Raw genomic sequence first — 26,886 nt, forward strand, 5'->3', positions numbered from 1 at the left:
CACAACATATAAAAAAGGAAGAGCTGGAAGTAGAATCTCAGTCATCTATTTCGTCCCTGCGGCTCCACTACGAACAATGTCCCTAATTACTTGGGTCCGCTAAGCGCTCCCATCTCCAAAAATTTTTTGAGCCACACTAAAGGACAGGTCAGTTTTCCTCTGCCGCTCACCCCCTAGGCCTGCAGTCACCAGCTCTCCCTCCCTCATTTACGCGTGCCTCGTAACCCCAGGACAGTCCGGGCGGATGAGATAGTTCCTTTCTTTATGCTTAGAGTTTATTTTTGCAATCTAAACTTTTTCATGTAAACCAAACTACCTGTCGGTTAATTTTAACGTCTTCGCCTAAATCCCCTTGGGCGCTATTCTCCAGCCCACTCCACCCCACTTCATCCCACCCTATGCGCTCCTTCCTCCCCCGGACCGTGGGGCCCTGCCGTCGATCTTTACCTGGGACTGCCATGGCGATGGCAAGAGGGGTTGCTGGAACCCTTGGTACTCGAAGGCGCGCTCGGTTCCCGCCGGCTGCTAGGACCACGCACAGCCAAGGCAGCCTTTTCCTCCCACCCGCTCTGCGGAACCTCCACTAGTCCAGGAAGGCCCTATAAGTCTCTGGCTATAGCGGAACCAAGTAGCAGTCGCTGCAGTTTCCGAGAGAGTCACATTGCAGAACACACATGGTCCGAACCATTACTTCTAGCTTCGGGGGGGATGAGTCCGACCTGCAGTCCTGCAGTAAAAATAAACACCAACAGTACTCGAAGATAGTTCCTTTAACTCATTTGGTACAAGTTACATTAAAGTACAGAAAGTTAAGAACATTTTCTCGTTCCCTGGAAAATATTGGAAACCCCTTCTCAAGGTTAGCGGTGCCGGGGTCCAGGAGCAACATGGCGGCGTCCATGAGGGGCTAGCTTTGGGAAAAAGTAGTGTTTGATGTTGCTGTCTTGTAGACCATCAACCTACTGGAGTTTTCCGCGACCATCAACTTAAGGAAGCAGCCTCTACTGATAGACGGACAGTTAGTTTTCTTCAATAAGGAGCACAGTCCTGAGCACTGACCACGATGAGCAACATCTACATCCAGGAGCCTCCCACGAACGGGAAGGTGAGAGCCTTGCCTACAGACCTGGGCTACCCAAAGTGAAACCTACCCAGTTAGGACGGCCCTGGGGTCTTAAATTTGGAAGACAGCAGTAATGTCTTTCCTCCTGACTCCGAGCACGAGTGCGTCGAAAATCGTATGTTGGCGTTGCTTAGCATATACTTAAAAGAGACTTCAAGCGGACATTTCTCTACCAACCCTCCCCCCCTATTTCCTGCTCTCAATTTAACTCATACTGGCATTTTCCAGGGTCTTAGGTTTTTAAAAGTACATTTTAAAATTTGACTTTTTTTTTTTTTGCTTATTTTGGAGATCTTTCACCATTTGTTCTACAATCATTTATTGTATGATAAATGCCCGCTATGTACCAGGCACTTCGTTATGCTCTGAGGCTATACAGACTAATGGGTAAGGCCTACTTATTGCCCTGGAAGAGCTTGTTTAGTATGGAAGACAGGCACAGTGAAGAAAAACCTTATGATATGGTTGGTAGGTGTTCTGTGGGGGGAGGAGCATATTGCTATGACAGTACTGACAAGTGAGGAACTGAGAAAGTTGGGGAAAGCTTCCTGGAAAAGGTATCTTTTTAGCTCATCTTACAGCATGAGATGATTGTTAGTTAAAGAGAGTGGGAAATGGGAAAAGTTCCCACATTTGAATGGGAGGAAGAGTCCTTGATAGATTTGATGGTTGTTGTTATGTGCCATTGAGTGGGACTCGACTCCTAGCAACCCCTCTTTGGGTTTCTGAGGCAGTATCACTAGAGAAGTAGATTGCTCAACCTTCCTTCGGAGGAGTGGCTGGTGGGTGGTGGGTTTGAACTGCCAGCCTTCTGGTTAGCAGTCAGGTGCCTTAGGCACTACACTCCTATTTGATGGTTAAGGTATGTTAAGTCCTGCCCAGGGTGTTTGTATGCAGAGTAATATATGTCACCTAAACTCTTGAAAGGAGCTCTGGTAGCATAGTGGCTAAAGCACTTGACTGCTAACCAGAAGGCTGGCGGTTCAAACCCACCAGCCACTCCTAGGAAGGAAGGTTGGGCAATCCTACTTCCGTAGTGATACTGCCTCGGAAACCCAAGGAGGGGTCACTATGAGTCGGGGCTGACTCGACGGTACATAACAACAACAACAACAAACTCTTGAAATGAGACCTAGTTTATGTCACATACAAAATTTGATGTATCACTATAATGGAGAAAATAGTGTGAGTGAAGTTATATGGTTGGATTAGGATAAACTAAATTTGCATAATTTACTATTCTGTTGTATGACTGTATTATAAATGATCAAATATTCTATTAAGGGACATTTGGTAATATAATGAGGGCTATTTGAAAACAACAAAAACAAAAATATTGAAATGTGTGTCTCCAAAAAAAAAATTTAGTGTGTATTTTGGACAGAAAAATTCTTTGTTTTTTGAACATCTCCTGGGCACTGCAGATTAGCATTTGCTCCCTCTCTCCACACACACACAATTGTGAAAGCCCCAAACAGTTACCATATTTCCAAATGTTTCTTGGGGGTGATATCACTCCCAGTTGATAAACACTGGAAGAAGATTGAATAGTTGCTTATGCTACCAGGCCGGGCCTTCACACTTGCTATTACTATCTCTAATATGTTGTTTCACCTGCTCAAGTGTCACCTTACTAAAGAGATTTTTTCCTTTAGAACCTTCTGTGAAATAGCAAACCTCATTCATGCCCAGTATCTCAGCATTCCCTGCCCCCTTATCCTTTTTAGTTTTTCTGATAATTGTTGTTAGGTGCCACCCAGTTGGCTCTGACTAATAGCAACCTTATGTTTAATAGAACAAATGTTACCTTGTCCTTCACCATCCTCACAGTTGTTTCTGTGTTTGAGCCCATTTTGCAGCCACAGTGTCAATCCATCTCATTAAGGGTCTCCCTCTTTTTCACTGACCCTGTACTTTAAAGCATGATACCCTTCTCCAGAGAGTGGTGGCTCCTGATAATACGTCCAAAGCATGTAAGACGAAGTCTCACAATCCTTGCTTCTACAGAGCATTCTGGCTGTGTATCTTCCAAGACAAATTTGTTCTTTCTTCTGGCAGTCCTTGGTATATTCAATATTTGCCAGCACCATTGCTTTCTAAACTGGTGATTGCACACTGCAGGGAATGTGCAAAACCATCCGTGGCATGTAGAAGGAAATCTTTGTGTGTCTTTTCTCTTAGTTTTTTTTTTTTAAACGTCGTATTTTGTATATACAAGAGAACATATAAGCAGTGATCATTGCAGATCTCTGCTGTAGGGTTGCAAAGTCATGCCTAGGTTCTCTTTAACAACAGTGCTTTATTTCAAGTATGTAGTTCTTAGTTGCCAGAGAGTTGATTCTGACTCATAGTGATCTCATGGGACAGAGCAGAACTGCCCCATAGGGTTTTCTTGGCTGTAGTCTTGATGGAAGCAAATCAGGTCTTTCTCTTACAGAGCCACTGAATGGGTTTGAACTGCCAACCTTTCACTTAGCAGCCTAGTACTTATGTATTTATACTACCAGGGCTCCTTTATTTCAAGTATACAAGGGGACAATGAAATAAGACAAGCATTGTTTTTTTTAGTTTACTGAGAACATCAGGTTCATGGAATCAGTTGTTGCACAGTGTTATTCTAGACATAATTTGAGGTGGAGAGAGTTACTCAGCTTCTCAGTTTACACTCCAATTGTATGCTTCCTGGGAGACTGAGAATCCAATTGGGTTGATTTGTTGTGTTGTCTGCATATCACACAGCCTCACGATCCTTGCCATACTTGAGCCCATCGTTGCAGCCGCTGTGTCAAACCATATCGTTGAGGCCCTTCCCTTTGTTTGTTGACCCTCTACTTTACCAAGCATGATATCCTTCTCCAGAGAATCGTCCCTTCTGACAACAAGACTAAAGTAGGTGAGATGAAGTCTGGCCATTCTTACCTCCAAGGAGCATTCTGGCTGCATTTCTTCCAGGACAGGTTTGTTTGTTCTTTTGGCAGTCCATGGTACTTTCAGTAGTCTTCACCAGCACCACAAGTCAAAAGCATCAACTCTTCTTCGGTCTTCCTTATTCATTGTCCAGCTCTCACATGCATATGAGGTGATTGAAAATACCATGGCTTGTGTTAGGTGCATCTTAGTTTTCAAAGAGACATCTTTGTTCTTCAGCACTTGAAAGAGGTCTTTTGGCCAATGTAATATGTTGTCCGATATATTGACTGCTGTTTCCATTAGTGTTGATAGTAGAACCAAGTAATGTGAAGTCTTTGACAACTTTAATCTTTTCTCCACTTATCGTGATGCTGCTTATTGATCCAATTGTGAGGAGTTTTGTTTTTTTATATTGAGGTGTAATCCATCCTACAGACTGTAGTCTTCAGTCTTCATCAGTAAGTACTTAAGTCATTCTTACTTTCAGCAAAGTTGTGTTGTCTGTATATCACAGGTTGTTAATGAGTCTTCCTGCAATCCTGATTCCATACTCTTCTTCATATAGTCCAGCTTCTTGGATTATTTGCTCAGAATACAAATTGAATAAGTATGGTGAAAGGATACAACTTTGACACCCTCCCTTCTGATTTTAAACTACTTAGTATCCCCCTGTTCTGCTCAAACAACAGCCTCCTGGTCTGTGTACAGATTTCTCATGAGTACAATCAAGTATTTTGGAATTCCCATTCTTCTCAATGTTATCCATAGTTTGTTATGATCCACACCATTGAATGCTTTTGCATAGTTGATAAAACATAAGTAAACATCTTTCTGGTATTCTGTGCTTTCAGCCAAGATCCATCTGACATCAGCAATGATATCCCTCATTCCATGTCCTCTTCTGAATCCAGCTTGCATTTCTGGAAGTTCTCTGTCAATATATTGCTGCAACTGTTTTTGAATTATCTTCAGTAAAATTTTACTTGCATGTGATATTAATGATGTTATTCAACAATTTGCACATCCTTTGGGATCACCTTTCTTTGGAATGGGTACAAATATGGATCTTTTCCAGTCAGTTGGTCAGGTAGCTGTCTTCCAAATATCTTAATATAACCAAGTGAGGGCCTCCAGTGCGGGATCCGTGTGTTGAAACATCTCAATGAGTATTCTGTCATTTCCTGGATTCTTGTTTTTTGCAAATTTCTTCAGTGCAGCTTCAACTTCTTCCTTCAGTACCGTTGGTTCTTGATCATATGCCACCTCCTGAAATGGATGAACATTGATTGATTCTTTTTGGTACAAAAAAACCAAAAATGCAACCATTGCCGTGGACTCGGACCCGGCCCATAGCGACCCCTCCTTGGGTTTCCGAGGCAGTATCACTACGGAAGTAGATTGCCCAACCTTCCTTCCGGGGAGTGGCTGGTGGATTTGAACCGCCAGCCTTCTGGTTAGCAGTCAAGTGCCTTAGGCACTATGCTACCAGAGCTCCCCTTTTTGGTACAGTGACTGTGTATTCCTTCCATCTTCTTTTGATATTTCCTGAGTCATTCAATATATTGCCCATAGAATCTTTCAGTATTGCAGCTTGAGGCTTAAATTTTTTCTTCAGTTCTTTCAGCTTGAGAAATGCTAAGCGTGTTCTCCCCTTTGGGTTTTCTTAATCCATGTCTTTGCACATTTCATTATAGTAATTGGCTTTGTCTTCTCGAGCTGCTCTTTGAAATCTCTGTTTGGCTCTTTTATCTTGTCAGTTCTTCCATTGGCTTTAGCTACTTTCCACTCAAGGACAAGTTTCAGAGTGTGTTCTGACATCCATTTTGGTCTTTTCTTCCTTTCCTGTTTTTTTAATGACCTTTAGCTTTCTTCATGGATGAAGTTCTTGATGTCATCCCACAATTCTTCTGATTTTTGGTCATTGGTGTTCAATGCATCAAGTCTGTTCTTTAGATTCTCTGCACTCAGGTTGGATATAATCAATGTCATATTTTGGCTCTTGTGGACTTGTTTTAATTGTCTTCAGCTTCAACTTGAACGTGCATATGAGCAGTTGATGGTCTGTTCCACAGTCAGCTCCTGGCCTTGTTTTGGCTGAAGATACTGAGCTTCTCCATCGCCTCTTGCCACAGATAGAGTCAGTCTGATTCCTGTATACTCCATCTGGTGACATTCACTTGTATAGCCACCATTTGTGTTGTTGAAAAAAGATATTTGCATTGAATAAATTGTTGGTCTTGCAAAATTCTATCATGGGATCTCCAGCATTATTTCTGTCACCAAGGCCATATTTTCCAAGTATTCTTCTTTGTTTCCAACTTTTGCATTCCAATTATCAGTGATAATCAACGATCTTGATTACAAGTTTGGTCAATTTCAGACAGCAGAAGTTGGTAAAATTTCAATTTCCTCATCTCTGGCTTTGGTGGTTGGTGTGTAAATTTGAATAATAGTCATATTAACTGGTCTTCCCTGTAGGTATATGGATATTATCCTATCACCGACAGCATTGTACTTCAGGGTAGATCTTTCTTTGTGATGATGAATGACACGCCACTCCTCTTCAATTTGTCTTTCTTGGCATAATAGATCATACGATTTTCTGATTCAAAATGGCCCAAGCCAGTCCACTTCAGCTCACTGATGCCTAGTGTATCTATCTTTATGCATTCCATTCTATTTTTGACAACTTCCCATTTTCTTAAATTCATACTTCATACAGTCCACATTCTGATTATTAATGGATGTTTGCAGCTGTTTCTTTTCATCTTGAGTCATGCCACATCACCAAATGGAGGTCCCGAAACCTTTATTCTATCCGCAGATTATAGTAGGCTCTACTCTGATGAGGCAGCTCTTCCCCAGTCGTATTTTGAGTGCCTTCCAATCTGAGTAATTCATCTTCTGGCACTATACTGGACAGTGTTTCAGGGCTATTCATAAAGTTTTCCTGTGATATGTCCAACAGTGTTTCACTGCTATTCATAACGTTCTCTCTGGCCAGTTGTTTGAGAAGTGGATGGCTTCTTCCTTCTTCTGAGACTTTTTTAGTCTGGAAGCTCCACTGAAAACCGTCCACCATGGGTAACCCTGCTGGCATTTGAAACACTGGTGGCATAGCCTCCAACCTCACAGCAACATGCAAGCCACCACAGTATGACAAACTGACACACAAGTTCATCTCACTTAGTTGTTCCAAACTGCTCCGCTCACTTCCTGGCCTCCTGCAGCTGTTCCAAACCTGCCGCCAGCTCGCTTCCTTCCTGGTCTGCTCTATGAGGCTATTTCATATGAGGCTACTGAAAATACCATGGCTTGGGTCAGGCACACCTTAGTCTTCAATGTGACATCTTTGCTCTTTAACACATTAAAGAGGTCTTTTTTCGGTAGGTTTGCCTAGTACAACGATGCCCTTTGATTTCTTGACTGCTCTTGCCATTGGTATTGATTGTGGATCCAAGTAAAATGAAACCCTTGACAACTTCAGAGTTTTCACCATTTACCATGATGCTGCTTATTGGTCCAGTTTTGAGGATTTTTTTTTTTTTTCTTTTTTAGCTTGAGATGTAATCCATACTGAAGGCTGTAGTCTCTGATCATCATCAGTAGGTGCTTCAAGTCTTCTTCACTTTGAGCAAGCAAAGTTGTTTCATCTGAATATCGCAGGTTGTTAATGAATCTTCCTCCAATCCCAACGCTGCATTCTTCTTCATGTCCAGCTTCTTGGGTTATTTTCTCAGAATACGAATGGATTAAGTATGGTAAAAGGATACAACCCTGTTGTGTTCCTTTCCTGATTTTAAACCGTGTGATCTCCCCTTAATTCTGATTGAACAGCTGTCCCTTGGCCTATGTGCAGGTTCCGCATGAGCTCAATTAAGTGTTCAGGAATCCCCAAGTTGAAAAGCAATATGCTGTTGAAAGGAGTACTCTGGGAGGGAAGATAAAACCAGAAAAGCAAGCACATTAGCATCAAATCAATTCCAACTCATAGCAGCATTTTAAAGATAGAGTGGAACTGCCCCATAGGGTTTCCAAGGCTGTAAATTCTTAGGCTGCCACATCTTTCTTCTTCTGAGAGGCTGTTAGGTTCACACTGCCAACTTTTGAGTTAGCAGCCCCACACTTTAACCACTGCACCACCAGGGCTCTTTGGGAGGGAGGAGATCCAAGTGTTAGTCCTGCTTTGTCATTAACAAACTCTGATTTGGGATAATTTACAATCTCTCTGGGCCCTCTGTAAAAGGTGGGCATTTAACTGAATGATTTTAAAGCTTCCTTCCAGTTCCAAAAAAGCATGTTTGTGGAAGTTAGGTACAGGAGTTTTAGAAAATAAAAAGTACAATTTATTTCAGTGATACTTATTAGCTCCCCATGAAAATAGTCACATTAAAAAAAAAAAGGTTACATTGTATAATTTTTATTTGTAAGAACATTCTGAATTATCTTAATAGTCAAATTATTTGCACTGATCCACTTTGGTACACTGGGGAAAGAAAGAAAAAGTGATACTAGAGAAATTGGACTCTAGCTGTGCCACAGTGTTCAAATGTAGAGCCTAACCTTCTTTTTGGTTATTAATAAAACAGTTATAAGATCTTTTCTCAGTTTATAGGAGTTTTGATTGTTCCAACACAGCTGGTTCCACTAAGGAGTAACTATATATAAACTGATAGAAAGGAGCCTATCAAATTATTAATATAGATAGTGATTTTTAAGACATACCATTTTCGGTAGGTACAAAACCTAGAATTAGATTAAGAATGTTCCTTTGCAAGTTAGGAGTAGCATAATTTTAAATGTGTAAGTAAAGTGTTTATATGTAAAAGAATAATTGTAAAATTTTCCTAAGATGTTATAATCTCATGGGTTCATTGCTGAATTTCCTTACTATACCAGTTTTATGGAAAGTGATGATATGGGAAACTTTCTTGATTATAACAAGTTTGAATTACTAGTTTTTAAACGTATGAGGTCTTTTCTGTGATTACACACATGCTTCCCCCTTTAAATCCTAAATTATTTTTGAAAATATTTTGTTGAAAGACATAAATGTACAGTGAGCTGTAGTGAAGAGTTGAAATTTTGTTAAGTTAAGTTTTAAAACAAGTCAAGGCAAGTTTCTAATTTTTAATTTAAAACTGACTAGTGAATGCTATAAATTGAATAATGTTTCAACTGATTATCAAGCAAAATGATAATATACTGATTTAACATTCTCTCTACAGGTTTTATTGAAAACTACAGCTGGAGATATTGACATAGAGTTATGGTCAAAAGAAGCTCCTAAAGCTTGTAGAAATTTTATTCAGCTTTGTTTGGAAGGTAATCATAACTCTTGAGTTTTATTCAGTAGAGTAAGTTTTTGTTATTTAAAAAATAAACTGCAGTGTATTTTTTCACAACATTGAAGACTAGTGTTAAATTGAAGTGGGTGATACGATATTGAGTTTGTTGTTGTTGTTATGTACCGTCGAGTCGGACCCAACTCATAGTGACCCCTCCTTGGGTTTCCGAGGCAGTATCACTACGGAAGTAGTGGCTGGTGGATCTGAACTGCCAGCCTTCTGGTTAGCGGTCAAGTGCCTTAGGCACTATGCTACCAGAGCTAAGTGTCAGGAAATGGAGAGAGGAAAATTATTCTCCAAATAAAAAAATCATCTCCCCAGAGAATACTTTGCTCCTTTTTGGTCTCCTCTGCTAGTTCTTACTTCTTTCTTTCAACCTCTAAATATGAGTGTTCCTTAAAATTGCCTGTAGTTCCCTGTATGCTTCACTCTTCATCCAAATGACTATTAAATTTAGAACTCCAGCCATTTCTTCTCTTCTTAGCTCCAATTTTACATTTCTAATTGTCTAGTGAACTTTAAGACTTGAACCTGTTAACTGTCAGCTCCAACTACCAGTTGCCTAGTTAATTCTGACTCATGGTGACCTCATGTGTTAGGGAGTAGAACTGTGCTCCATAGAATTTTCATGTTTATGAACTTTCAGAAGCAGATTGCCAGTCCTTCTCCCAAGGTGCCTCTGGGAGGGTTCAGAGTGCCCACCTCTTGGCTACAGCTGAGTTCTTGACTGTACCACCCAAGACTCCTAGCTCTAACTAAACTAGTACAAAATGAAACTTAATCAGTTTCTTGCCCATAGTGCCTTGACTTTCACCTGTATGACTCCAATTACCTCTTACCAGGTCTTCTCTCTCATTGTTAGTCTCTGTACCCTCTTATTTATTTATTTAGTATTTTAATTCTTAGGCAACTTGACATCCTAGATTTCTAACTTTATTTTTCATTGCACCCACCATATGATTTCAGTTGACTGTTATCTTTATTTCCTGAACAATTCCTTCCAATTTCCCATTTCAGTCATATCCTCATACTAATCCTCCTTTCTGGAATACTTTCTCTTCCTTTCTTTACTCTTTAAGTCTTACCTGTTTTTGAATGTCTGCTCAAAATTCCACTTTCTCCACAAAGCCTAACATCCAGCCTTCAGTGATGCTGTTATTAATACCTTTAATGTTTTTACATATATAAATATATATATATATATATATACACACACACACACATACATACATATACACACACACACACACACATAAACATTTGAATTATACAGTGACTTTTTCTTTCGAAAAAACTTTACAGAATTATGTATGTACCTGAGTGTTTTTCCCTTCAGAATATTCTCTTAGGGAAATTAAGTACTCCAAACATTTTGGAGCTTCTTGTTGGATTTTAGAATATATCACATGTGGTTTTTGAGTATCTCAAATACTGGCAAATCATTGTCCTTTGAATTAGTATCTGATTTTTGTAGACAGACAAGGTTATTCAGGGTATAAGGAAACAGCATTTTGGGTCAAAAGCAAGATGTGAAAGAGAATCCAAAATAACCAGTAGTGGGGTACAGCAAGAGCTCTCCAGATAGATAGTTAGATAAATACATAATCATGAGGGGAACGTTTAAGGAATAAAAAATACCTAGACTCACCCCACCACCACCACCACCTCCTACTCCTGCACACTCAAAAAAAGAACAGAAAAAGAGGGAAGACATCTGCAAACACCATTATTAATTGCTCTACCAGGCAGGAAGGAAATAGAGCCAGACAGGTAGGTCAGTCAAGGAATCCTCAAGTAACTGTCAACAGAGCTGAGAAACAAAGGAGACACAGAAAAATCAGACTTGTTTCTGGAAAGAAATTTTAAAGAATTAAATGCTCAAATTTTACAGAAGGAAAGTGAAAGTACATGAACTTTAGAAAGAATGAATGGTAAATTGCAACCTGTGACCATGTGAATAGAAGAAACAGAAAACATCTGGATAATGGACATGAAATGAGGTTCTTAAATGATGTTGAAATTCTATGACAACAGTAAAATTATTTTCCTATTTTTAAGAATAACCATCTAAGTGTACAATTCCGTGGTATGTAGTACATCTACAATCCAGAGTTGTATTAACACTATCTCTATCCAGTTCCCAAACATTTTCATCTCCAAAGGAAAACTACATACGCCTTAAGAAGTCATTCCCTGTCTCTTAGCCCCTGGCAACCACCAATCTGTGTTCTGTCTCTGTGCATTTACCTATTCTGGATATTTTGTATATTTCACTTAGCATAATGTTTTTGAGGTTCATCTATGGTATACTATTTATCAATACTTCATTCTTTATTATGGCTGAGTAGTATTCCATTGTATGGATATACCACATTTGGTTTATCCATTCATCCCCTGATGGACATAAGAGTTGTTTCCAGCTTTTGGCTATTGTGAATAGTGCTGCAGTGAACAGTCATATACATGTATTTGTTTGAATACTGCAAAAACGGCGAGGAAGCCACATGTTCTGACCTCCTCTGATCTCACAAGAGGAAGACAGCAGTAACCCAAGGCCTATTACTGCAAGGCCAAACATGCTGCCTCCCTCCAGCCCTTTCACCAATTGTTCCTCCCAAAGCACCCACCACCTCTCTCCTGGGTTCGATAATTCACTGCAGTGACCACACAGAGCTCACAGATTACAGGGTTTATTAGGGAAGCACCAGTCTACAACTCAAGTTCAGGAGGAACGCTCAGTCTCTCTCCCAGCCCACCGTCCCTCAGCCAAGAGTCTCTCACAGTGTCTTTCCGGGGTGCGTGTCTCTTGCATCTCTTTCCCAGCAACGCGTGTCTCAGGAGCCCGTGTCTCTTTCAGCAGCAAGTCTTCCTCGACCAGCAATCCGAGCGAGTTCTGCCTCCAGGAGGTCTCCTTAAGAGCCCGCAGGGTGGTCAAACTAGCCAATTATAGCATCAGAACTCTAAGCACCTGAGAGAGTGGGCACCTCCCAGAACATTGTTTTGTGCCACTCCCAACAGAAATACTCCAGGTGGACACCTTCTGCAATCAGGAGCTCCTCAGTTGCTCATAGCAAATCCCACCTTGGAGTTTACAAAGACTTATGGGTAGAAAAGCCACACAAAATAATTTACTACACTGCAAATACTTAAAAAAAATTCTTTTGAGTATATACCTAGAAGTGGAATTGGTAGGTCATATGGTAATTCTTATTTAATTTTTTTGAGTAACCGCCAAACTTTTCTGCAGCAGCTATACCATTTTATATTCCCACCATGAATATATGTGAGTATCTCATTATGTTTTTATTTGTATTTCCCTGATGATTAATGATGTTAAACATCTTTTCATGTGCTTGTTGGCCATAGTTGCTACTTTTTAAAAAAACTTTCTGATCTTATCATAGATTCTTGCCCTTCTATCTTCACCAAATTCTTTGCACTTACTTTGCCTCCTTGACATGTCATGCTTCCACCATACCCAAGTTAATTCTTTCTCCTTCATGAAGTCTTCCTGATGTTCTGGGTTCCAGCTAATAAGTGCCAAAAGAGATTATATATGATCTCTTCTGTATGCTTATGGGTTCCAAATTACATATTTACATATAAATGAATTTTTTTCAATTATTTAGCAAACAGATTCTAATTGAACTCAATTATATATTGTTTTATTATTTTATTTATTGGAAGTTTCTGGACAGTGCATTGATATGCTAGACATATAAAATAATTTTGATAAATTGTGGTTTTGTGTATGGTCTGATATTAAATTACTTTTCTGTGAGAAGAAAAAGAAAAAGTAGGAAGTAAGGCATTCGCTTCTGCCAGCGTTTCTCAACCTCAGTACTATTGACGTTTGAGGCCAATAATGCTCTTTTGTGGGGTTATCCCGTACATTGTAGGATGTTTAGCAGTATCCTTGGCCACATCCACTAAATGCCAGTTGTACCACCCAGTTGTAATAACCAAAAATATTTCCAGACATTGACAGATGTTTCTGGGGCAACAAATTGTCCCCCTCACTCCAGTTGAGAACTACTGATCTGTATCTGAAATGCTAATATTTATTTTGAAAACTGTAATCTAGAATTTGAGAGAATACTGAAAATAAAAACAAAAAAATAAACCATGGTTTCTATAGAAATGTGTGCTATTTTGTGTGGTTAGTCTTTTATTAAGTATGGAAGAAAAGCTTTTAGTTTGAGAGACTTTTAACATTCTGGAAAAAAAATGTGTTATGTCTCTAGGTATATTAACTCTGATTACAACAGATGCACTTAATTTCAGACACTAATAAATTTTTCTAAAACTTTTTTTTCAGGGTATTATGACAACACTATTTTTCATAGAGTTGTACCTGGTTTTATAGTCCAAGGAGGAGATCCTACTGGAACAGGAGCTGGTGGAGATTCTATCTATGGGGCCCCATTCAAAGTGAGACTGAATTTTTACTGTTACTTATTTGCAGTTCAATTTAGATTGCTTAATTGAAAATGATTTTATCTCACAAGAAGAAAAAAACGATTAGTACACAAAATCAGATGCCTGTCACATATTTAGGATTATATAGAAATAAGAGCAATGCTTTACCTATCAACCGTTTTTAGTTTTTTGAGTGTTTTCATGATACTCTTTTATGATAGATTGAATTGAGATAGAGATAAAGGTCATTGTGAGGAAAACGTGAGTTAGCAAAAAAGACTAAATATCATACTTTCCATCTAACTATATCTTATTTCTATAGCTCTACAAAGGTCAGAACATCACATACATAATCTTATTTTAAAACATTTTATTTAAATACTATATATAATTCGTTCTAAAGTATACACAGTAGACCACTGTAGCACAAAGTATATGCCAGAATAGAAATTACAAGAAGAGGTGAAAAAAGCAACATTAAAAAAAAAAGTTAATGAAATAGTGTATTAATCAAGAATGAGTCTATTTCTTAACTGCCAACATTAATCTAAGAAGAAAATGAGTTAATGTCATAGATAATATGTTTATAGTAACAGTGGGTTCAAGTAAAAGCTAAAAGTGGTGATTTTATTAAATTGTTGGTTCTAGTATCATGTTCTTTGAATGAGAAAACATCAGTAGCTTGTTAAAATATAGGAGTGTTTGAAGGCTTTACATTTAAACTTACTGGATAGAGTGTCTAGAGTGTCTTTCATCTTTTCCTGGGTCATTGTGTGATTCTTGAGAAAAATACTTGAACTGTTAGCTTTAATTTCGAGATGATAATGACTGACCTTGGACAATGTGGAATGGTTATTGAAAAGTCTCAGATGTCACTGTTACACTATTTTATATTTTACCAAGGTGAGAGGTCTCATGATTTTGGAGCCTCCGTCTTTTAAAAAGCATTCCTTTATTCATTGTTGTTGAAATGGAAGGGCTCTATTTGATGATTCCTCCCTAACTCATGATTTTTTGCTTCATTATTTTAGGATTATACAGTTATCTTGTTAAGTTTTCAATTAGGTCATTTATAATACAATACAATGTAAGTATTTCAGACAGTTATGATTCTTTGAGTATCGATCTCTTGCGTATCATTTATTAAGACAAATAACTTCCTTTATGAAAAGCACTGATTACATGAGATAGCTGCATTATAATTGAGTCCAGTTTCAGATCTGGGTAGAAATTCTGTTAACTAAGAGACAAGTGTATATGTCTGTAGCCCTTCCATATCAACAAAAACTCAAAAAAAAAAAAAACCAACCCCAACTTACTTCCATCAAGTTTAATCTGACTCATAGTGACCCCTCCTTGGGTTTCCAAGGCGGTATCACTATGGACATAGATTGCCCCGTCTTCCTTCCAAGGAGTGGCTGGTGGGTTTGAACTGCCAGCCTTCTGGTTAGCAGTTGAATGCCTTGGATACTATGCCACCAGAGCTCCCATATCAAGAAAGGGGGAATAAAAAACATGTATATAATGCTATTGAGTTGATTCTGAATCATAGTGACCTTAGGACAGAGTAGAACCACCTCATAGAGTTTCCAAGGATGTAATCTTTGTGGAGCAGACTGCCTCATCTTTCTGCCATGGAGTTCAAATCACTGATCTTTTGGTTAGCAGCCAAGTGCTTAACCCCTGCACCATCAGAATTCCCATATCAAGAAAAACACCTTGGAAAGGCTTACTTATACTCTTGAAAACTGGCAAACATTGCCAATTCAGAGAAGATTCACTTTCCAAACCAAAATCACTGCCATCGAATTGATTCCAACTCAGCTACCCCCATTGGGTTTCTAAGGCTGTAAATCTTTATGAAAATAAATTGCTTCATCTTTCTTCTCTGGAGCTACTGGTGGGTTTGAACTACTGACCTTTTGGTTAACAGCCACATGCATTAATCACTACCTAACTCCTTAGATTCAGTTTAGGGCTTTAAAAAGTCACAGTAAAATTATGTAACAAACGTAGATTGCTTCAATTAAAAGCAAAAGGAATACAATTGTTCTTGACAATTTGAAGGTAGGTAGGAAAGGTCAATAGTTCAAGATTTCCCAATGGTTTGAAGGTGGTTTTCTTGGAGAAATAATAGAAGGTTCTGAAATCTTAGATGACTTTGAAGGATGAAAAGAATAGGGAAATAATTCTTAGAAATCCATTCCCCTCTGTGTAGGGAGGCAACTTTCCACATAATAGGATTCATTAACTAAAAACAAGTATATTTAGAACATACATAAAGGCTAGTGAAGTCAAGCCCAGTAGCATTGAAGGGATAGTAAATATTGGATTTGATTATACTTGAAAATCAGTTAAAGAACAATACTTCCTTTTTTTTAGAAATTGGGTCCTTGCCAGTCAGATGAACAACCACTGAAATATGAAGGATCTTAAAATAACAGGTCATTCACTAAACCTTTTCCTTTTTTATGCTTCAGGATGAATTTCACTCAAGGTTACGTTTTAATAGAAGGGGACTGGTTGCCATGGCAAATGCTGGTCCTCATGATAATGGCAGCCAGTTTTTCTTTACACTGGGTCGAGCAGATGAGCTTAACAATAAGCACACCATCTTTGGGAAGGTTAGTATCAGCTATCTTCAACCTGTGTTTTGGTTTATAATATTATTCTTTAAACTTTTGTGATACAAATGATCAACTTATCTAAGGGCTGCCTTCATAAAAATATTCCCTAAAGTATTTATTATTTCTGAAAATGATGGAATAGGTTTCTTTTATGATGGGCCATTCATATTTCTTATGTTATTCAAATTAATAAGTAGTAGTAGGACTCTAATGTTTATTTTTGAAATCATAATTATGGTTTCAGCTACTTTGTCAGTGAGCTGAAATTTTTTTTACAGTTTTAGAAAGATACCTGTGTAATAACATTTGGTAGTTTAAAATTTATTTTATGAACAGTATGAGGTGGAAGTAGTGTTGATATTGAAATTTTTTACTGGAAATATATTTTGAATAAAAACCAAAAACCAAACCAGTAGATTCAATCCTGACTCATGGCAATCCCATGTGTTTCATTCAGAGTAAAAATATATGCTTCATGGGGTTTTCATACTGCTCACATTTAAGGTAATATCAGAGGATCTTCTTTGTATTAAATTTTTAACAGTTTTCCTAAGAAGGAGCTCACTCTGTCCCTTCCCATATATATATATTCTTGTATATATTTTTATGTATTTTGTCTTAGGTACTTTAGACTTGACTGTTGTATTAGCTCCCTCTGCTGGCTCAATTAGAATAGTTTCTCTATAGCCTAGGCAAAAGTGGATTTTGTGATAATGGAAGAGAAAGAAATAAAATTAGCACAGCTAGAAAACCGATACTATAAAACTCTTGAGAAATGTGGAATGAAAGGAGTCATGTTAGAGTTACAATATTGTTGCTTAATTCTTAACAAGATGGATTAAGAAGTATACAGTTGGCATGTTCTTTCTAGCTATTTCGCCATAAAAAAAATCAAAACCAAACTGATTGCTGTTGAGTTGGATCCGACTCATAGCGACCCCTCCTTGGGTTTCTGAGGCGGTATCTCTACGGAAATAGATTGCCCAGTCTTCCTTCTGAGGAATGGCTGATAGGTTTGAACTGCCAGCCTTCTGGTTACCAGTCAAATGCCTTAGGCACTACACCACCAGAGCTCTGCCATAGGTAATCTGATATTCATAGAAATCCCTTTCAAGCGCCCTTTTTTTTTTTTTAAATAAAAAGCATGTATAATAAAATAGTACCACTTTGTATCATTTTTTACAATTGATACTATATAATTTATTCATTAGAGATAAAGTGGTTAGAAGTCAGAAGGGACATCATTGTTGACTCTGTGTCTTCTTTAAGCCTTAATTTTCTTGTTTGTAGAAGGAGGATAATGATGTTGCTATTGTTAGGTGCCATTGAGTCGGTTCTGACTCATAACAATCCTACCCTATGTGCAAGTGAATGAAACACTGCCTGGTCGTGTGCCAGCCTCACAGCCCTTCCTGTGCCTGAGCCCATTGTTGCAGTCATTGTGTCAGTCCCTCTCCTTGAGGGCCTTCCCCTTTTTTGATGACCTTCTACTTTACCAAGCATGACATACTTCTCCAGAGAATGATCCCTTGTGACAACATTACCGAAGTAGGTGAGATGAATTCTGGCCATTCTCACTTCAAAGGAGCATTCTGGCTGCACTTCTTTCAGGACAGATTTGTTAGTTCTTCTGGCAGTCCATGGTACTTTCAGTATTCTTCACCAACAACACAACTCAAAACCATCAACTGGTCTCCCTTATTCCTTGTCCAGCTTTCACATGCATATGAGACAATTGAAAATACTATGACTTGGGTTGGGGGGACCTTAATCTTCAAAGAGACAGCCTGCTCTTCAGCACTTTAAAGAGATCTTTTGCAGCAGATTTGCCCAGTGCAATATGACATCTGATTTCTTGACTGCTGCTTCCATTGGTGTTGATCGTGGAACCAATTTTCTCCATTTATTGTGATGCTCCTTATTGGTTCAGTTGTGAGGATTTTCATTTTCTTTATGTTGAGGTGTAATCCATACAGTAGACTGTAGTCTTTAATCTTCATCAGTAGGTACTTCAAGTCATCTTCACTTTCAGCAGGCAAGGTTGTATCATTTGCATATCACAGCTTCTTAATGAGTCTTCTTCCAGTCCTGATGCCATGTTCTTCTTCACATAGTCCAGCATCTTGGGTTATTTGGTCAAAATAAAGATTAAATAAATGTGGTGAAAGGATACAACTCTGACACACACCCTTCCTAATGTCGATTCAACTCATAGTGACCCCTCCTTGGGTTTCTGAGGCGATATCTCTATGGAAGTAGATTGCCCAGTCATCCTTCTGAGGAGTGGCTCATGGGCTTGAACCACCAGCCTTCTGGTTAGCAGTCAAATGCCTTAGGCATTATGCCACCAGAGCTCCCCTAAACCGTGCATTATCCCCTTATTCTGTTCAAACGACAACCTCCTGGTCTATGTACAGGTTCCTCATGAGCACATTTAAGTGTTCTGGAATTCCCATTCTCCATGTTACCCATAATTTGTTATAATCCACACAGTTGAATGCTTTTGCATAGTTAATGAAACACAAGTAAACATCTTTCTGGTATTCTTTTCTTTCAGCCAAGATCTATCTGATATCAGCAGTGATACCCTTGTTCCACATCCTCTTCGGAATCCAGCTTGCATTTCTGGAAGATCTCTGTTAATATATTCCTGCAACCGTTTTTGAATTGCTTTTTACTTGTGTGTGATATTCATGACATTGTTCGATAATTTTCACGTTCTTTTGGATCACCTTTCTTTGGAATGGGTACAATTATGGATCTCTTCAGTCAGTTGGCCAGATAGCTATCTTCTATATTTCTTGGCCGTAGACGAGTAAGTGCCTTCAGCACAGCATCTGTTTATTCAAACTTCTCAGTGGTATTCTATCAATTCCTGGAGCTTTGTTTTTTGCCAATTCCTTCAGTGTAGCTTTGTCTTCTTCCTTCATTTGCATTGGTTCTTGATCATATGCCACCTCCTGAAATAGATGAACATCAACCAATTCTTTTTGGTATAGTGATTCTGTGTATTCCTTTTCCATTCATCTTCTTTTGATGTTTTCTGCATTATTCAATATTTTGCCCATAGGATCTTTCAGTATTGCAACTCAAGGCTTAAATTTTTTCTTAAGTTCTTTCAGCTTGGGAAATGCTGAGTGTTTTTTCTTCTCTTTTGGTTTTCTAATTCCTGGTCTTTACACATTTCATTATAATAATTGACTTTGTCTTCTTGAGCTGCTTTTTGAAATCATATGTTCAGCTCTTTTATCTTGTCATTTCTTCTACTTGCTTTAGCTACTCTCTGTTCAAGAGCAAGTTTCAGGGTCTCTTCTGATATCCATTTTGGTCTTTTCTTCCTTTCCTGTCTTTTTGATGACATTTTGCTTTCTTCTTGTATGATATTGTTGATTTCATCCCACATTTTCTCTGGTTTTTGGTCATTGGTGTTCAATATGTCAAATCTGTTCTTTAAATGGTCTCTAAATTCAGGTGGGATGTAATCAGGGTCATATTTTGGCTCTCACGGACTTGTTTTAATTGTCTTCAGCTTCAGCTAGAACTTGTATATGAGCAGTTGATGGCCTGTTCTGTAGTTAGCTCCTGTTATTGTTTTGGCTGAAGATACTGAGCTTCTCCATCACCTCTTTGCACAGATGTAGTTGATTTGATTCCTTTGTATTCCATCTGGTGAAGTCCACATTTATAGCCATAGTTTACATTGTTGAAAAAAGGTATTTGCAGTGAAGAAGTCGTTAGTCTTGCAAAATTTTATCATGAGATCTCTGGTGTCATTTCTATCACCAAGGCCATATTTTCCAACTACCAGTGATTCTTATTTGTTTCCAAGTTTTGAATTCCAATCACCAGTAGTAATTGACACATCTTGATTGCATGTTTGGTCAATTTCCGACTGCAGAAGGTGGTAAAAATCTTTAGTTTCCTCATCTTTGGCTTTGGTGCTTAGTGCATAAAGTTGAATAATGGTAGTATTAACTCGTCTTCCTTGTAGGCGTATGAATATTATCCTATCACTGACAACATTGTATTTCAGGATACATCTTGAACCAGTTTTTGTGATGATGAATGCCACACCATTTCCTCTTCAATTTGTCATACATGGCATTGAAGATCATATGGTTGTGTGATTCAAAATGGCCAAAACTAGTCCATTTCAGCTCACAAATGCCTAAGATATTGATCTTTATGCATTCCATTTCATTTTTGACAATTCCAATTTTTGTAGATTCATACTTCTTATATTCCATGTTCCAATTGTTAGTGGCAGCTTTTTCTTCCCTTTTTGTGTTGCACCACATCAGCAAATGGAGGTCCTGAAAACTTTATTCCACCCATGTGATTAAGGTTGAGTCTGCTTTAAGAGGCAGCTCTTCCCTAGACGTATTTTGAGTGCCTTCTGATCTGAGGGGCTCATCTTCCTGCAGTATATTGGACAGTGTTTCTGGGTTGTTTGTAAGTTTTCCAGTAATGTATTAGACAGTGTTTCACTGCTTTTCATAAGGTTTCACTGGCCAATTCTTTGAGAAGTGGATGGCTTCATCCTTCTGCATCTTTCTCAGTCTGGAAGCTCTGCTGAAACTTATCCACCAAGGGTGACCCTAGTAGTGTTTGAAATACTGGTGGCATAGCCTTTAGCTTCATAGCAACATGCAAGCCACCACAGTAAGACAGACATGGTGGAGGATAATGACAGTACCTACTTATGAAATGTTTGTAAGGATTGAATGAGATAAAGTCTGTAAAGCATTTAACACGTTGCTGTTGTTATTCTTGTGATTTGTTATTCTACCCTCAAAAAAGAAGTAAACTCACTGCTATTGAGGCAATTCTGACTCTTACTGACCCCCATTAGGTTTCTGAGGTGATAACTCGTTATGAAAATAGATTGCCCCATCTTTCTTCTGTGGAACAGCTGGTGGGTTTGAACCACCAACCTTCTGGTTAGCAGTCAAATGCCTTAGGCACTGTACCACCAGAGCTCATTTACTCTACCCTAGTTTGATCTAATTTTTTTAGGGTGTTTGAGTAAAAAGTTGTCATTCAGGGGGAAGTATTTATATTTTTAATAAAAACTAATGTTAAGTATATATTGGATATATTCCAAAAAGCTTGTTGAATGCTTGAATTCCATTGTAGCTGTTTCTCCCTTAAGATGAAATTGCTTTATTTATATATTGTATGCAAATGCTCTTATATAATATTTATTTTTCTCTAATTATTTAAAAATATTTTTTAAAGTTCTTCCTTAATTTAAAGAATGAATGCCATAATATTTGCAATTAAACTTACTTTCTTATGTGATAGGTGACAGGGGATACGGTATATAACATGTTGCGGTTGACAGAAGTAGAGATTGATGATGAAGAAAGACCACGCAATCCACACAAAATAAAAAGTTGTGAGGTATGATCATGATGATTTTGAGATGCAGCACTTAAATTGTCATTAAGAGGAATTGATTATTAGTATTTTTGAACTGTTGGATGTAGGCTTTTGTTTATGCAGATTAACAACACAACTCACATTTTCTCTCTCTAATTTATTTAAGCACAATTTCGGATTAGGATGTTTATTTTTCATTGAAGGGTTTGAATTCAAAGTTGAAACTTGACCTGATAATCCAGTGAATAAAAACAAAAATAGAGAATTTAGGTTTATTTAGCCTAGTGAAATGACTTGATAGCTAATGTAAGAATGATCCTTCATTCAGGAAGCTAGGTCTTTGAGAACATTCGATTTGGAGTCAACGTCTGCGTTTGTCTCTCTTACTATGTATCATTTAAGTTTTCTTGAATATTTTCCCTTTTATAAAATAGGGATAAAATCTCCCTTACTTAGTAATACATAGGATTATTGGAAAATTCCATTGAGACTCTGTAAGTGGATGCAATAAATACATATATATCAGTATACAGATAATGGTTATCTGTGTACACCAAGATCAGCACAATTAAATACTGGTTTTAAGTTTTCATGAAATTAAAAAAAAAATTCAATAATGTTTTTAAAATATTTCTTTTCATAGGTTTTGTTTAATCCTTTTGATGACATCATTCCAAGGGAAATTAAAAAGCCGAAAAAAGAGAAACCAGAGGAAGAAGTAAAGAAGTTAAAACCCAAAGGCACAAAGTAATTATAGTAGAAAGATTTTTCTTTAGTTTTGAAAGCAACCCTAATTTCTTCAGTTCATTTTATTTCTTTATATAACAGTGAGGGGATGGTCATTGAGAACCAAGAAGATATCTGAACTTAGTGTTTTTTCTAAATGAACAATTATAGTATAACTTATGCTGAAAAAATAGTCTCAGAAGTCCATATGGCATCTGTGATAACAGCTAAAAATTTTACAACCACAATACTGTATATTTATGTAAATGAGTTGAAATTTTGTTTTTGTTCTTTACTTGTTTTTAAATTAATATATGCTCAGTACAAAGGACATGGAATATGAAGTATCAAGGATATTTTTAGTAGCTGCATGATTACATAATTTATTTAACATTTCACTCCTTTTTGTTGCTATTAAAAATAACCTTATTATAAATATATTTATACATACAGCTATTTCTATATTTTGGATTATTTCCTGAAGACATTTTTTTCAAAAGTAAAAATTTTTAAAAATAAGTTTTAGTATTTTTTGGACAATATTTCTCACATGATTAATTTACCTATTTTATTTACATGGATTTACAGTTAACATTTCAACCTATTATTTCATGAATTATAAAACCCATGTTAGGGATTTTATTATATTTACAAAATCTAGAGAATCCTAGGTGTAATCCTGCCTAACCCAGTTAGTAAGAGGCAAAGTTTACTAATCTTTCTGAGCTTCATTGTCCTCGTCTTGTTAAATGGAGATTATCATAACAACACCTGCTTTTCATGAGGATTAAGAGAGACAGGGTATATAAAAGCACCCACTAGAGCTGATGTTCAATAGGTATTAATTTCTTTCCTTGACATTCTACAAAATGAGTAAGTTCCTTATATAAAGTGTCAACTTGAGGTAGATATTTTAATAAGCATTTGTTGCCTTGTGGCAAAAGAATTTATTGCTATATGTTCAATATCCTTATATTCTTTATATTCTTTGATTTATTATGAATAATTTATCTCTGGTGAAAAGTTACTGTCATATTCACATGTAATATTTCATCTCTGATTTATCTTGACATGCAGCTCAAAAAGATTTTTTTTCCTTTATTTTTAATTTATAGCAAATATGTTATAGGGATGATGTAGTGGTCATTGATTGCATCTGTAAAAACCCACTGCCATGAAGGTGATTCCAACTCATTGCGACCCTCTAGGACAGAGTAGAACTGCCCCATAGGGTTTCCTAGGCTGTAAATCTTTACAGAAGCAGACTGTCTCGATTTCTCCCATGAAGCAACTAGTGGGTTGAAACTGCTGACTTTTTGGTTAGCAGCTGAACACTTAACCACTGTGCCACCAGGGCACTTTTTGTTGCATCTAACTTTAAAAGCAAAAGAAAAATAATTCCTCTCTTGCTTAATCTTTTATTTTCTCAGTATTTGTGAGAACCCACTGCCATCGAGTTGATTCTGACTCATAGCAACCTTTGTAGCATTTCCAAGGCTGTAAATCTTTATGGAAGTGGATTGCCTCATCTTCCTCTCACAGAACAGTTAGTGGGGTTTGAACTGCTGACCTAATTAGCAGTCAAATGCCTTACCCACTGTGCCACCAGAGCTCCTTAGTATTTGTGAGAGAGTTTTAATAATCTGTCATTTATCTTACTTAGAATTTTCTACCTTATTCTGAAGAATAAAGGGGAAAAACTTAGTTTTCTTCCAATGTGCTATTTTTTAGTTAAGTTTATTGCTTATATTTTTTATCTGACAATTTTATATAACTTATTTAAAAATATTAAGACATGTCCTGGCAGATACTAGATTAATTGCCTTCCATTTATAGGGCTCCGTAGGCTATATATGTATTAGTTTTTCAGGAAATCTCCATTTTGTTACCAATTTTGATAACTATAAAAAGCTGGACTATTTCTGTCATTGTTGGCTCTGCATTTAATGGTAGTGCTCAGAATGAAACTTTGATCATTTGGTCATTTGCTTTTGGTCATTGGGTCACAGCAAATACGAAACATCTGTGGTTTAAGGTCAAAGCCTTAATATTTTATATGATACTGAAAATATAGATCTTAGTGGTATTGCTGAATACTAGACAATATGGTCTCTTGTTAAATAGAATGTCTTTTATTTTTATAAATTCAGTTCTATTTCCTTGAAAATAAGATATTGATAAATTTAACTTTTTATGACTTTTTTATTTCTTTCATTCCTTTTTCCGACTAGAAATTTTAGTTTACTTTCATTTGGAGAGGAAGCTGAGGAAGAAGAGGAGGAAGTAAAGCGAGTTAGTCAGGTAAAACTCTAATTTGTCCTTTCTTCTGAATATGAAAGAGAGTAGAATCTATATCTTACTCACCTTTGTATCTCCTACTATACCTGACTTAGGACATTTTACATGATAAATACATTCAGTGTTTATTGAGCTGCTTAATAAAATGATTGTGGTCTAATATTTGCAACTTCTGAGGTGATTTACTCTAAACATTCTAATCTTTTATTCTGGCATACTTTATCAGTTAGAGGATGGTGCAAGACCAGGCAGTGTTTTGTTCTGTTGTACGTAGGGTTGCTATGAGTCAGAACTGACTTGACGGCACCTAACAACAAGTCAGCAGTTTCAACTCACTAACAACAACAACAACAACAATAACAAGAGATAATGTTTTTTGAATGGTTAAACATTATGATTCAGATTTTAACTGCTATTTGTTTAATTATTTTGCTTGATGATAATGATTATTATCATCATTTTAACAAAGAACCACAGACCAAAACTTTTATATTCGTTTTGATGTTACTTACACATATTTATTCATTTAATTAATTCTCATCACAGCCCTTTGAAATAGGTACTGTTATTAACCCTGTTTTACCCCATGAATAAATTAAAATATAAATACATTAGAATTTGTTGAGTGTTGTATAACCAGTAAGTAGAGCTGGGATTTGAACCTTGGGTCTTTTAAAATGAAATTCATGTCTTTGAATTACTGCATTGCCTAGTGGCATTTTACCTAACCAATACTTCACATACATCTTTTTTTTTAAATTGTGATTTGGGTCAAAGTGTACAGAACAGATTCATCTTCTGTACAATAGTTCATACATATTTTGTTTCATAACATTGATTGCAATCCTCGTAATGTAACAGCTATCTTCCCACTTCCTCCCTTTCCCTGTGTCCTTCTTTCCTATGTATTCCTGTCCTCTGAACTATCTCTCTGTCAAACACTGCCCTTCTGATCTCCCCTGGTTGACCGTTGTAGGGAGTATACCTAAATGGTGTAAATGTTCACCTTACATATATGTCTTATTATTTGGAAGCTATAGCAGTATGTTCAATTCCAGGACCTAAGGGTGATTAGAGGCCATAGTCTCAGGGGTTTCACCAGTCTCTAACAGATGAGTTATACCCTTGTCTTTTTCATGGTTTTGAGTTTTGTTCCACCTTTTTCTCCCACTCTACACAGGATCTCCTACACTGATCCCTTTCCAAGTGGCTGACAGTGGTAGCTGGGCACCGTCTAGTTCTTCTGATCTAGATGTTATGTAGGTTGAGGTTCTCATGCTCTACTAATCCCTTGGACTAATTGTTTCCTTGTGTCTTTGGTTTTCTTTATTCTTCTTTGGTCCAGATGAGGAGAGACCAATTGTTGCATCTTAGATGTACACAAGGGATATCATAGCTGTTGTCAGATGGATCTTGGCTCAAGGCAGGGAATACCAGAAAGATGTTTACTTGCGTTTTATTGACTATGCAAAGGCATTTGATTGTGTGGATCATGACAAATTATGGACAACATTGAGAAGAATGGGAATCCCCGAGCACTTGATTGTACTCATGAGGAATCTGTACCTTGACCAGGAGGCTGTCGTTCGAACAGAACAAGGGGACACTACATGGTTTAAAATCAAGAAGGGAGTGCGTCAGGGTTGTATTCTGTCTCCACACTTATTCAATCTATATGCTGAGCAAATAATCCGAGAAGCTGGACTATATGAAGAAAAACGTGGTATCAGGATTGGAGGAAGAATCATTAACAACCTGAGATATGCAGATGATACAACTTTGCTTGCTGAAAGCGAGGATGACTTAAGGCACCTACTGATGAAGGTTGAAGAATACAGTCTGCAGTATGAATTACATCTCAACATAAAGAAAACAAAAATCCTCACAACTGGACCAATGAGCAGCATCACAATAAATGGAGAGAAGATTGAGGTTGTCAAAGAATTCACGTTGCTTGGTTGTACAATCGATGCCAACGGAAGCAGCAGTCAGGACATTAGATGACGTGTAGCATTGGGAAAGTCAACTGTAAAGGAACTGTTTCAAGTGCTGA

The 26,886-nt window shown here is 37.4% G+C and overlaps 1 protein-coding gene across 1 annotated transcript in view; it reads left to right on the forward strand.

Moving 5' to 3' along the window:
- The first annotated feature begins 1,063 nt into the window (after positions 1 to 1,063).
- CWC27 (CWC27 spliceosome associated cyclophilin) overlaps positions 1,064 to 26,886 on the forward strand; it is a 426,501-nt gene continuing 400,678 nt past the window's right edge. Inside the window, exons 1-7 of the mRNA XM_007952852.1 lie at positions 1,064 to 1,105; positions 9,262 to 9,358; positions 13,700 to 13,812; positions 16,281 to 16,424; positions 21,732 to 21,830; positions 22,453 to 22,556; positions 24,767 to 24,836. Of these exons, the coding sequence (XP_007951043.1) occupies positions 1,064 to 1,105; positions 9,262 to 9,358; positions 13,700 to 13,812; positions 16,281 to 16,424; positions 21,732 to 21,830; positions 22,453 to 22,556; positions 24,767 to 24,836 (669 nt within the window). The remainder of the gene's footprint in view (positions 1,106 to 9,261; positions 9,359 to 13,699; positions 13,813 to 16,280; positions 16,425 to 21,731; positions 21,831 to 22,452; positions 22,557 to 24,766; positions 24,837 to 26,886) is intronic.

This window comes from Orycteropus afer, unplaced genomic scaffold (assembly GCF_000298275.1).
Source record: "Orycteropus afer afer isolate SDZICR_OR568_19922 unplaced genomic scaffold, OryAfe1.0 scaffold00362, whole genome shotgun sequence".
Lineage (NCBI taxonomy): Eukaryota > Metazoa > Chordata > Mammalia > Tubulidentata > Orycteropodidae > Orycteropus > Orycteropus afer.